Here is a 14,175-nt window from a genome sequence, read left to right as displayed (position 1 = left end):
TTACTTGCGCTAATGCTTTGGAAATTATAGAAATTGAAGAAGACACAAAATTTTTACCTAAGTCAAAGAGAGCCGGGAACAGAAGGCCAAACAGATCTTTGGGATAGGGACGGTTCTTATTTAAAGTCACAAAAAACATTCTGGAATCTCAGTGTTGTTAATGACACAGCCGAAAGAGGGGTGAAATTGATGCAAGATTTTAATGGGCTCTTAACTGCAGATGAAGAGCAGAAACAATTTCTTCTCCATTGTGCCGAAGACCACAGAAAGCAGTACCCTTACTGCAAGAAGGCTACTCTTAAACGAAAATTTAATTAAATATATTATATTAAAAAGTGAATTTGTTGTTTCATATGCCCTTTTAAGATGCCATTCCATAATTTTATAGTAAAATCATATAATTTCTTAATATGAGTAATAAACAAACATTTTCAAATGCTTAATTTTTAGCAAATTTTTTCTCCTACATCTTCATTCAATCAAGCTCGGTGAGGCACCACCTGGGACAGTTGCATTGATATTGTACATGCTTCCTATAAACAGGCTTGCAGCATCCCAAATTATTTCAAATGCATTTTTCCTACCCTGTGAGAAAATTTCTGTGGACATCAGAAAAAAAAAAAAAAAAATTCTAAAAGGGTGTATAGCCACATTTCAAACAATTTAAATCCATTTATTTGACTCACTCTGTCAGCTGATTTCTCAGAAAAGTTAAACAAATTCTCATGCAAGTGTTAACTTTTAAATATCCACAACTAGCTCAATGCGTCTTTTCGTATCCGTCGATCTCAAGTTCAAGATTTTTGCATTGATGATATGCATGAAAAACTAGTTCAATGATGCATTTTTACACGCTGTCAAAATTGCGCATATTTGGTAGTTGGAAAATATGATGTCCACAAATTCTAATGATTTGGAGTTAGAGTCAAAGCAAAAATGCCAAATAATTGAAATTGTGCATTGCATAAATGAAATATTTTAACGTTGAAAGGTATAGGGGTGAATCATGATCGAAATCAAACGTCTCAAATGTGAAAGTCATGTAACAGACTTAGAATTGTTTTTTGGTCACTTTTTTACAAATTTTTTCATGGCCCCCTTATCAGTAGCCGTGGCTCCCTTTTAGCCAAATTTTCATCTGTGGGGCCCCTCCGGTTGAGAACCACTCATTTAGAGTATAATACATGTTTGTGTAAAAAATAATTGTATTTCATTAAGATTTTATGGTAAAAATGTACTAAGAACTGGAAAAGCTGATCATTGGCTCGCTACATGAGTTAGTTTCATATGTTCAGCACATTTTTCTAATTACTTGACAATATCTAACTATAAGGAGTATTATGTTGTGTGTAACTAAAGTGTAAAAACATTTTAGAAATCATCATAGGACTGGTGTACGATTGACAGATGTTCCCTATGCAATAATATCAAAGCTGCTGGGAGGTATCAAATATAACAGCCAACTGAAATGTTTAGATTTTTAATAATGTTAATTAATAATAAAACTTTTCAAAATTAATACTATATTAATGTTATAGTTTTTCCATTTTTTTTTTAAGGTTTTTCCCAACTTGGAAGAAGCTTCCTAACACCTGTAAGCACTGATGAACTTTGTAGATATGTTGAACAAAATGCTTTTAAGCACTCCAAGTTCTGCAGGACTCAAAAGAATTTCCTCATCTTTTGTATTCATTCATTCTAAGCTGAGAAATCAATTATAACATACAATTGCTAAAAAAAAACTTTTAGCAATTGTTTTTTTTGTTTTGCAATGTTACACTGCAGTTAGGAAAATGAGGATTTTGATATTGTAATTATTATTTATAATGATAATCTATTTACTAATAATCTTAAAATAAGATGAAAGTTTCATTTTCTATTAGTACAGAAAAGTTGAACAAAACTGAAGAACAAAACTTTGATCCAGTTTATCAATTCTCCTGATGATGCCAACCACTAGTGTTGGGGAAACGTTGAGAACTAACTCAAACGGACGACGGTCTTCGAACCCGAAAAAACAATTTTTATCAAATGATGGCCGCGAAAACCTTATCAACTATTTAAAACTGAAGTAAATTATCATTCATTTCAATTGTTAGATTGGAATTAGTTTATTTTAAACTTTCAATGAAAGGAATGAAGATTAACTTTTCTCCAGGTCTACTGCAAAGCTTTAGCTAGGTATTTACTTTAACCTCAAACTCAGCCTGTACATCCGCTCACCTTAATTCCACTTATTCACTACCTTTGGTTCACAAAACTATACTCAAAAAACATTTCAGTTTTCTCATTTCAAAATTTTATAATACCCTTCCCATTGAGATTAAAGAGGCAACTACATTCTCAAGTTTCAAAAAAAAAAATCTTAAGTTCCATCTTTTCCAAATTCTAGACATTGAGATCCACTTTTAATTTCATCCTCAGAAACCCTTTTTCGCTTAAACATAACTCTAATTTTTTCCCCCCTTTGCTTTATCAACTCAATGTACGAACTAAATATAAAAAAAAGTAAAAAAATAATTCTGTCAAATAACATATCCAACTTTTTGCTCAGAAAAATTTTGATAATTGTTATGCATTGCACTAGCATAGTATTGTATTCTGTATATGTTTGATTCATGTTCTCATATTGCATAAGTGTTACGTCACCTTCAACCCTGTTACATATATATTATTCACACCAATTGAATGTATCTTGCCACCACCTATTGTTATGCTAAATTTAATTACATTTCTCTTTTCTTTCTCTCATTTTCTTTTGTTTCTGTTGTTTATTTTTCACTTATCATTACAATACATATTTCTAATTTTGTTTCATTAATTATAATTTTTCTATCTGTTAAGAATTTTAATTTATTGTACTAATCTTAACATACACAAACATTTTGACTGTAACAACCAGTAGGGGACTAATGTCTCCTTGGTTGTTTTGTACTTCTATATGAATATTTTATTTTCTTGTAATTATTTGAAAAATAAAATAAAAATAGGCCTAATTCAAATTCATAAGAGGTGTTAAAATGTATATGTTTGTCATATCTTACATTATAGCGCAAATAATGAATACGAAAGGAAGATTGGTTTTTCCCACTTGGAGAAAGGGTCAGCAGTTTTTTCCAAGTAGAAGAAATGTCCAACTCTTCAAAAGACCCATACAGTCAATTATTTGAACACACAATCAAATTAGTGAAATTAAATCTATTTGTTATAATAAATATACATTTGCTATATCTAAAGCATAAATTCTGACTAAAGTGGTAAATTATTGAAGGAAAACTAGTTTCTTCTGGCTGATTTTTTCCACTTTGAAAGAAACTGTCCAACCCTGGTTTAAATGAAGTAGATAACTTGATTAATAAGATTAAATTTAACTTAAAAGTTCAAAATCTCCTAAGTTTCCCTTCTGTTTCGCTGCTTGAGTTTTTGGAAGATGTAGCAGAATGGATAAATAAGCCTAAATCAAGGCTGGACAAATGGCAAAAAAAAAACCTAGGTGCCAAAAATTTTTTTACCCCAAGAAAAATGTACGAAATAATGCTTCTTTTGACTTTTTCAGGACATAGGTGGGAGGAAAGTTACGTTGTGAGGTTTTGCTACAAACAATGATTTCATTTAAATCAATTAAATTAATGTCGTACAGAAGAAAAAGTTATTCTGTCCTTACCTGAATTTCCAGTTCTTTTATCATCAGTTCTTTTTCAAGATTTGCTAGCTTTTCATTTAGATCTTCATCAGATAAACGAACTGATGCAGATTGATCCTAAAAAATTAAATCTTGATATAGTTGCAAGTTCATTTGCATGATATGCAGAGATACTGAAACACCTTACAAAAACATGTGTTATAAACTTATGTTTAATGCCAGAAATGATTTAATAAAATTATAAATTTTATCAAATGACTTTTACCAAAGTTTCATTTTTATCCAAAGTTTTGTAACAGTCCAGAAAATTAAATTTTCTAAAATGGCTTCTGGAACAACAACAATAATAATTACAGGCACACACGCCAACACATTTTTATATGCATATATTTATATGCATTTATTTTCCATCTCTATAACATTTCCATTACACCCTTTACTGTATAAGATTTCGTTGAGGAGTTATACAATTCGGTAATGAATTGCATGAGTGAAAAAAGGGGGAAAAAAATTAAAATTTTACCTGGTAACTCCACATATCAAAAGCTTCTTTGAAAATTTCAGAAGAATTCACAGATCCCTTTGGTGTTTCAAACTTTTCTTTACTATCCAACTCCTTCAATAGACACAATGTGAAATGAATCAAAAGGAAAAGTAGAAAACATTAATAAATATTTTGCTAAATGCTCAGAACAAATTGCATACTTAGAACACAGTTTAATTGGTTGACATTTGAATATAATATATATAACAGCATTTCTCAATCTACCAGAACCAGAATTTTAAGGCGATGCCTGGCCCTTAATGCGGGCCATCTGCCACCATAAGGGCTGGGGCCCCTAGAGAACCCCTGATGAAGAGAAAGACGAGAGAGTAATGTATGTTTAAAATGTGAATGCCTGTATGGATTGGGAAAGTTGTTTTTGTCCCAATCGGGAAAAAGGTCATTTAAAATAAGTTCATGGATTTTTTTTCATTTAACGACTAATAAAATGCCACCACTGCCTCACGTAATTAGTATTATTATTAGCTTTGCTGTGAAGAAAGCCTTGTCAGGCAATGTCTTGATGTTGCTTATCTAGTCTCCAATTGGCTAAGCCATGGTAGTGATCTCGCATTGACTGAAATCTGAAAAATACATGTTTATGCACTAAAAAATAATGTTAGTGACAAGGCAAGGAAAAAGAGATAGCATTAGTACGATTATTTTGCAAAGTCAAGAAAAAATAGTGAGAAAAATTTCACAAAAATTTAAGTGTGAAAAATATTATTTTTTGAAATTTTCAAGAAAAAAACTTTAAAGTTTTTTGGAAGAGGGATTTTTTTTTATAAACAGATGGTGAAAGGAAAAGAAGAAAGTTGAAAATTTTCAATTAAATACAGTCAAACCTTGTTATAATGAATGCCAATAGACTGGGGGAATCACTTCATTAAAATGAAATTTCGTTATAAAGGAATTCCAGGTTATCTAGCATTGTTCCTATGTAAACTTATTTGGGAGATTAGAAAAGTGTTCATTAAAACGAGATTTTCGCTATAACAGTATTCGTTAAAATGGGATTCGACTGTATAGAATTTCAGAGAAATTCGAGACACGAAGAGGCCTAATCTTTCTTAAGAATATTGCCAGCCTCGAGCAGGAATTTGTCAAAAACGGCTTGCCTCTCTTTTCTTGTTTTTAATTTCAAAATGTCCTAGAGAGAAGCAAAGTTCCACATATTTGAAAACTGCAACGTTTTCATTGCATCAAGGGGTTTTGTATGCATCGCTGCACGTGACCAGGCAAAGACATACTAACAATGAACAAATAATTTATTAGGTTTTCTAAGAAAGAATTCTGAACTGAAACGTTAATCACCTTTTTCACGAGTCGGGGAATTCGAAGGGGGTCGAGGTAAGACCACAAACAATCAGTCCTCTTGACAAGTAGTAATGAGTCCGTAAGGGTCCGGTCGATAACGATGAAACCATAGAATCTGATCAGCAGCGACAAGTGTCCAGTGGTGGTGTCGAGGTCGTAGGGTCAGATAGGCGGCAATGAACGATCGGTACCAAGCTCATAGAATGCGGTCGGAAGAGAAGAATGATCTGCGACAAGTGCGTAGGATCCAGGTCGGTGACAACAAATTCATAGGTTCCAGTCGGTGGCAATGAACGACCAGCGACGACGAATCTGTAGGTTCCAGTAGGTGCATAGGCTCTCGATACTGGATTTAGTCCATCTGATGATGACGAAGCAAGAGCGTTCAAGAACGGTAAGTTAATCCAGCGCAGCAGATCGAGAAGAGTCTATCTGACAACTCTGCATAGGCAACTTCTGGTGGAGGTGATCCGTGAAGAGGGAAGTTCAATACATTATTTTTCATAGACCTCAGCAATAACTTGGCAGATCGCTTCCAAAGATGGACAACTCTTAGCAAACCAGCAGTTCTCACGCGCTAACAAATCCCAAAAAGCAGCAAGCAAGAACTATGCCTTCTTGTACGAGTTAAAGTGCTCCAAGCGCCATCTAGGCTTATTTGCATACTAGGAAGAAATTCTCTCTGCACTAATGCAGTGATGTAGCCAAAAAACATACGTCTATGTGAGGAAGATGACGTCACTCCTCGGGAGACGTACAATCTTAGATCGTTGTGCAATCTCGGATCGGAGATCGTCACAAAACGTAATATGTCGAGTTAGAGCAATCAGCAGAGTCAGTGTCGGAAGAGGTGCCAGAAGGTTCAGCATGGCTGATAGTGTTGTCGAAGGTTCAGCATCTTTCGGCTAAAGGCTTCTGGAAATTTTCAAAGTTTTTTCTCAAATCGGTAGAGTGATTTGATAATCAGAAGAGTCCGTAGAGTTAGGTCTTGTCTTATCATTGGACCTTGGGCTCACATTGGACTTGTGATTTTTCTCTGTAGCTTTTTCGCTTGATTTTTCAATGTCCTCCTGTGTTTTCGGGAAATTGAAATTTTCTTTCGTGGTGTCGATTCTTGGACATCATTATGAGAGGCGTTCAATTTTTGCAAGACACTTCTGGGCAGAAAATCTGTGATTTTTTTCCTGGGTTCTGAGTCGCTGAACGGTCAGTAGAATTGATGTTAGTCTTTTCTGAGCGGTTGTTGCCGGATTTCAGCTAAATAAGCTCTACATTCTCTGTAGCACGCAGAATATCCTTCAGAATTACAGTTCAGACAGAATGGTTTGCCAACACCTTGAATTTTTGAGCACGGCTGGCCGATGTGGTTTTGTGTGCATTTGATACACTTTTCCTCAAACTTACATTTGTCCGCTCTGTGGGTCCAGCATTGGCACCGAGTGCACCTAGTTAGGGCTGTTCGGTTAGGGTTTTATCGAAACGGTGTAAAACTTACTGAGATGTATTTGAGCGTTTTGAGGTTGGTGATTCAGCGGGACGAATGGTCACAAGGTAGAGAGTAATTTTCCATAGCAGAAGTTTTTTTTCGTGGAGCCGATTTCCTTTTTGGTGTCATTTGTGAGATGCTAATGATGTTATAACCGAGTCTCTTAAGTCCAGAAAGGATGTCGAAAGCGGGTGTTTTTGAGCCGAGACCTTTAAGCATGACGCTGAAGTTTTCACGGTCGTGATTAGAGAGCCAGACAACTTCGATTTTTTGGCCATGAAGAAATTTTACGATTTTGTTGTCATCCATCTTGCTTTGGAACGAAATCTTGTAAGAATCGTTTTCTAGCTTGATGTTGAAATTATCAACAGAGTTCACTAAGTCTGCGATCTGGAACCAACGGTCATCGAAAGAGATACACACGGCTGGGCTGGACATGGCTTCTGTCAAAGTCGGAGGGCTGTCGATTATCACAGGAGGCATGGCGACTTTAGCAGAGATGCGTTTTGACTGGTCTTTTTTTGCTGTCTATTTCGAGGGGACTTCGCTTGCCGCATGGGATTCGGGACATTCGGTGGCGTTGAATTTTCGAAGATAACCATTAGAATAAACTCTTGTATATTTTCGGAGTCGTTGTTCTGTCCTAGATTTTTCCAGGGAAACGAAAGCGAAGTTCCCGGTTCAGTGCTTGATGAGTGAGCTTTGTCTATGGTTACGAATTGAGCGCTTGGGCTGGAGCCAGCTGAGTTTTGGCTTTCTTTAGCTATGGTGAAGGATAGCTGTTTAATGCAGAGTCTTTCCAGATTTTTCCTGGTTTCTTGTTTTTTCACTTTGGCGAGTCATGGGTACTCTTCGTAGAAACATGGGCTTAGGAAGTTGATCAGGTACTTGATACTTCCTTCCGTGAGAAACTGAAGTAATTTGATCTCTTTGGGCTCAGATGTTTCTGAATTTTTTTCCAAAGTCGAGGAAGGTATTTTGGAAGGATAGACCTTTGTTACATGCTTTGGACAAATTCCCACAGGGTAAAATTATTTAATACTTGATGTAAGATATCTATTCAAGAAGTGTTTTTTCCCCCTTTTCTTAATAAAATGTTCTGAAATATTTCACAAGTATATGATTTTTTATCTTTAGTTTGCAAATATTTTTTAAATAGTCATTATTTTTGTAAGTTTAAATTTCTTTAATGTTATATTCTTTAAAGAAAGCATAGATTAGTGACTAGTGTGTTAGTAATATATATATATTTTATATTTTGTTTAAAAAAATAAATAAAATAAAATAAAATAAATCGTGATTTAAATCAAATAGATTAAAAAAAAAAAAAAAAAAAAAAAAAATCAACAACCCTGCCTGCTATGTTACTTATGGTGAACTTGTCTTCTATTTCTTTATTTTGATCTCCTTCATCTAGTACTGCTTGTTTCATGAGCAATCAGTTGCATTAATTCCTCCTCTGTCAATGCCTCTGAATTACTATTAATTAGCTGTTTGACTTGTCTTCTATATTCATATCATTGATCCCTTTTCCACCTACCTGTTTTGCTAGCATAACAATGTCTTTTATAATCTCTTCAGTTGGCTCTGTAAAAATGGTTGTGTTCTGGAGTGCACATTGTGGCCAAAGGTCAATCCAACCCGAGTTGAATGTTTCTCTCTTAAGAGCTGCCATGGTTCTAGTGATGACGACAGTAATGGCATTAGCAATAGTGTAATTCTTCCATACCTTCAAGATATTTTCTGCATTTGCATCATCTTCATTGAGTAGCAGGTATAGTGAGCCTTGAATGCTCGCATTACCCCCCTGATCAAGGGGGCTGAATGATAGATGTTGTATTAGGAGACATATAACAATCTTCCACACCATCAGCTTTGAACTCCTTGACATCTGGGTGTCCAAGAGTTTTATTCAGTATCAAAAGAACTTCGAATGGCATGTCTTCACACTCAAGGTACTTCCTGACTTTTGGAACAAAACATCGTTTAAATCAATCTAGGAAAAGTGTTTTCATAGTCCAAGCTTTTCTATTGTTCATCCAAAATACTGTGCGGGAGCTTTCACTTATCCTTTCCCTTCAATGCTCATGGATTCGTAGATTTGAAAATGACAGTGGGCTTACCATGTACCCAGACGCATTTGCACATAGTAAGTCTACTTTAACTTGCCTTAAAACCAGGGGCTCACTTTTCTTCTTGGATGATAAATGTTCTTTGCGTCATTTTCTTCCAAAATAGTGCAGTTTCGTCAGCGTTAAACACCTGTTGAGGTGAATATCCCTTCTCTTGAATAATTTTGTGCAGTCTCTGGAAATTTTCTAGCTGCCTCCTGGTCGGCAGCGGCTTGTTTGCCAGTGATTTTTACATTGCGTAATCCAAATAGTTTCTCAAACCTATGAAATAAACTCTTAATTGCATAAAATTCTGATGAAAGATGTTTCACTAGCCCTTTCCTTTATAGACGAGTAAATTATATATTACAATCAATTGTACTACCTTCTTTGTAACAGTCTTGTATCCACAAAAAAAAAAAACCCTGCATTTTTGGTATGAGAAACATGAATTCCATAAGCGATGCAAAGTTTTCACTGCCACAGGTGCAGCTACAGCCATGGCTGATCAAATTTCAGATTCTTTTTCTTGATATATCTCGCCATAGATTCCGCAATAGTAGGCCAGAGCAGCAATTGACTTACTTTCGCCAAGCATAGTGAATACATCAAATTTTTCTTGTAAAGTTTTCACTTTTGCCTTTTCGAAGCATTATCAGTAGCGCTAGAAAAATGAGCCATCCCATAGCTGCCAACTTTTGAAAATGAGGGAGATTTTCACGCGGACCTGTATGTTATACTAAAACCCCTCCCTAATAAATACAAAAAGGGATTTTTCCAAATAAAATAGGGATTTTCCACACATTAAAGTTGAAGCATAGGGAATAAAATCCCTACTCAAAAATTGAAGTAAAATAAAATAGGGATTTTACACACATGGAAGTTAAATCCTTGGGAATAAAATCCCTAAGCAAAAAACAAGTGAAATCGGAGGCCAAAACTTCAATGGTTTGATCGACAAAAATATATATTGTGTCCAATCAGAAACAATGTGAACAAACATTCCACGCAAATGACCCCAAAATCATCGGAAGAGATGAAGGGGAAAAAGCGGCAATTTTTGAAGAACACATGACTTTTTGTGACACTTGCTTGATGTTTTTTTAATTTCACATGGGTGATGTCAGTCTTTCCACCATGACCGATGTTTATGTCCTTAACACAACTTGTACAAAAAGAAAAAGTCTGCCTTTTTTCTGGAACGTTTGATGAAAGGAAATTCATGGGAATCAGTACCTTTAAAATTAATTAAATATTTTTTTGCTTATCAGTATTCATGTTTTGTTATCACACGTACGTAACTTCAACAAAAGGAATTTGACCACATGCGCATCACTATAATCTCCAATTATTATCCAGGACTATTGGCTGCTAAGCTATTTCTCTGCATGATAAGACTTTCTTGTTAAACTTTTCTTGTTACCATCAGAGGGTTTTGTAAAACTTCCTTAAAAAAGGAATTTCCCACTATTCCCCCATTTACGACGTATGACATTTCAGAGGGGGGGGGGGGGAAGAGGCAAAAGAATTTTTGCCCCACAAGAAATTCCTTTTACTAAATGAAGTCGGGAATGTTTAGGGACAATTAGGGATTTTTTGTGATTTCCGTAAAAATTCAGGAGATTTAGGAATGTTTCGGGAGGTCGAGAGATGAAGCTAAAATTTGGGAGACTTGGCAGCTACGGCATCCTAAACACGCACAACTCAAATTTTGTACACAAAACACGTGAATGACGATTACTGGAAAAAAATCCATTGAACAAAAAAGAACCACAAATACAGGGAGGGGGCGACTGTATATCCTTTTGCAATCATATACCATTAAAAAGCACATTACAGACCAAATATTAATATTTTGCCACCACCACCCCTTACAAAATCAAATTGTGTATATGATCTTGCACACAATACCAGTTTTCTTGGAAATCTCACACAGAGATAATTGAATTCAAATCATTCTTCAACATATAAAGGTTAAAAGGTTTTCTACCCACAGGCAGGAAAAAAAAGCAAGAGGATAAAATGTTTTTCCAGAAGAGATAGAAAAGAAGTTAAGAGCTGGTATTGGCTTTGTTTTCAACAATGGGAAGGAGGGCCTCCCCACTTTAGATTTCTTCATCTATTTACTCAGAGGGCAGATTGTTCCTTGGCCAACATTATAAAATCCCACCCTTCAACTAATAAGACCACAGAGTTAGAATAATATAGAGTGAGCGCGAGGGGTTACAATGTGAAGCAAAGATCGGAGTCACATGACTCCGGTCAAAAGGCTGGTCAGGGAATCTCGCTGGCAATGCTTTCCTTATGGCTGTTCGTATGACGATCTCCAAGTGCTGTCTTATTTTTGATTAGAATGGTCAACACTTGCGCAGCTTTCGGATGTTCTGAATGGTTTAGGAAAGGGGGACCAATATCCTTTCACAAAGGAATACTTTTTTGCTTATTCCCCTTCTTATAAATTAAAAATTGGAATATTAAATTGATGATTCAATGGATTTCTGACGTAGACTTAGTTTTTAACTATTCCATTTTGGATTTAATTCAATTAAAGTTCAAAGTTTTGGTAAAATTCAAATGTCATGAGCCATTATTAAATGTTTTAATAGAATTTTTGGTAATAAATGAGTGAAGTAATGAGTTTTATTAACTTTTAACTGAAATATATGTCTCTGCAAGATTTGGCGAGCTAGTGAGTTTATTCGAGTTTTGCTCAACTTGAAGATAATATGCTTTTCAGAATGAGGAATTTATGGCAAATATTTTATTTAAATAGAATGTAATGAAAACACCCTCTAGACAATGGCAGTTTTGCATAAAAATGTATAACTCCAAAAAATGTAACCTCCAAAAATAGTATTTTTACCTCTCTTCACGCCTGAGATAAAACTACAGTATTACAGAAAAGACAATTTTTTTATTGATTGTGTTTGTGTTGTATGTGAAATTATCCTCAAACAAGAAAATCAATTAATTGATAAATTAATTTTCAGTCAATATCTTTATTAGGACCATCTGAGTTAAGGTCTGAAGTCACTATATGTATCTCAGATGTTAACTTGAAGAAAGAATCATTCTAAAAACTACTTAATGCCTAAAAAAAAAAAATGAAGATTCACATTCACACACAATGAAGATTATACTTCTGGAGCGAAGAGGTTACACATATGTCACATGTAAAATACATTTATGTACTCTAAATTATTACATATATGTGCTACACGAAATTTCATTTCTTATAATTTAGAAAAGTACTGATGATGAGGTATTGCAATTTTCTTGAAAAATTCATTTTATTCCTGAAATATATAAGTGTTTATATTTTTGTGTGATAAGGTTATAAAAGGTTTTTCAGGAATGTTGAAAATGAAACTTTTACTTATTACTTGAATATTTCATGACTGAATATGGTACGAGTGTGAATGTGTTACATTACATAACATAATATGATGCATTATAATTATTTACTCAAAATAAATGTATGATTAGAGTAATTTTAATGTTCTTGGACGATAATTTTTATGTTTTAATAACCACTAGTTAAAATAAATTTTCAAAATTAAAAGTGGCAAAGTGAATAAGTAGAGAATATTTAAAAATATAAATGAAATAGACTGCATATATAAGAAATAGGTTATATAATAAGATTTAAAAACCCAAAAGTCTTAAATTATTAAGAATTAACCGTTTTGGAAAATAAAAAAATTTAGTTTTTCAATATCTGTTTATATTGTATAGAATTGATTTTTTTTTCAAATCCTACATCCCTAAATATTTTACAAAAGAATGAATGAAATTCATTGAACAAATGAAGGAAAGTTTTCATCAACTCGATCGAGTCGAATTTCGTTACAACAACATCCTAGCATTAACACAAAATCAGTTCTGCGAAAACGAGCCAAATGTAATAGCGCAGAACCCGTTCTTTCCCCGACAATACTGCTCATCTTTTTTTCATGTTCGACAAGTTTTATGAATAGCGTGCACTGTCTATTATATCTTTAGTCTATGAATAAGACATCGCTCTCAGGGAAATCTGAAGGAAAATGTGATAGGGATTTTTTTCCCTCTCCCTGGGGATCTGAAAAATAATCTTCCATGGGAAAAAAGTGAAGGTAAACCATTTGAATGTAGATTTATCTTCTTTGATTTTTCTTTTTCCCCTTCAGATTTTCCCTGACTTGATATTTCCCTTGCAAATATTTAACATTTTCCCTGACCATTTTCAGATTTCCTGACTTCCCCAATTCTCAGACTTTCCAGGTCACTGGGAACCCTAAAATTACAGTAAAAACAAAAATCTATTTCAAGAGAAAATATTCATGACTTGGACAACTATATCTCATCAAGGAAAATACAAGAAATAGATCTTTAAATGTGGCAAAAAAAAAAAACCAAAAAAACCCAACAACAACACACCACCAATTGTCACGTGTCAGGAAAAAGTATTACTAAAAAAATTACTAACTACTGGAAAATGTACTGGAAATCATAGCAAACTGAAATTTAATTAAAGGAAAAAATGTTGGATAAATATGCAAAAGGAATATTTCCCATTTATGGCCATAATGGGGAAAAAATAGAGCACATAAATATCCATCAAGTCATTAAAATACACTGCTCAAACCAATTAGGGGAGCAAGCAAAAAAGTGAAGAAAACCGTGCGAGACAGCCACATATTGACATACAATGGATAGTACACGCGTATCAATGCGCAATACAGAAAAAAGACGTAAAAAAATTTGGAATTAAGCTTTAATTCTCTGAAAATATGGAAAAAACATGAAAAGATGATTTAGGGCAACAATTTGGTTACATGTAAACGATAAAAAAAAGTACTGTTTAGACATAATGCATGAGTTTTAATAGGGCGTGTGGTCTCCTCGAACAGCTAAGACTGCTGCACACCTGTTTGCCATGGATGCGATGAGGTTATCGATCAGACTTTGGGGAATACTGTTCCACTCCTCAAGAAGTGCAATCTGCAAGTCTCGGGCAGTAACAGGCGGCCTTGGTCGCGCAGCAATGCGTCGTCCAGGATTCAGGTCAGGAGAGCACGCTGGCCATTCCATACGC

The 14,175-nt window shown here is 34.5% G+C and overlaps 1 protein-coding gene across 8 annotated transcripts in view; it reads right to left on the bottom strand.

Annotated features, from left to right (window-relative positions):
- The window catches only part of LOC149087828 (uncharacterized), a 337,458-nt gene that overhangs the window by 207,642 nt on the left and 115,641 nt on the right, over positions 1-14,175 (bottom strand). For all 8 annotated transcript variants that reach the window (XM_089231745.1, XM_089231740.1, XM_089231739.1 and 5 more), the window contains exons 7-8: positions 4,167-4,259; positions 3,665-3,760 (exon numbers count right to left, since the gene is read on the bottom strand). In XM_089231745.1, the coding sequence (XP_089087871.1) occupies positions 3,665-3,760; positions 4,167-4,259 (189 nt within the window). The remainder of the gene's footprint in view (positions 1-3,664; positions 3,761-4,166; positions 4,260-14,175) is intronic.

Source organism: Pholcus phalangioides, unplaced genomic scaffold (genome assembly GCF_987345545.1).
Source record: "Pholcus phalangioides strain wild (caught in Gottingen) unplaced genomic scaffold, Ppha-v1.0 ptg000004l_1, whole genome shotgun sequence".
NCBI lineage: Eukaryota > Metazoa > Arthropoda > Arachnida > Araneae > Pholcidae > Pholcus > Pholcus phalangioides.
The sequence above is the reverse complement of the archived record's forward strand: the minus strand, read 5'-3'. Positions and strand labels throughout refer to the sequence as shown.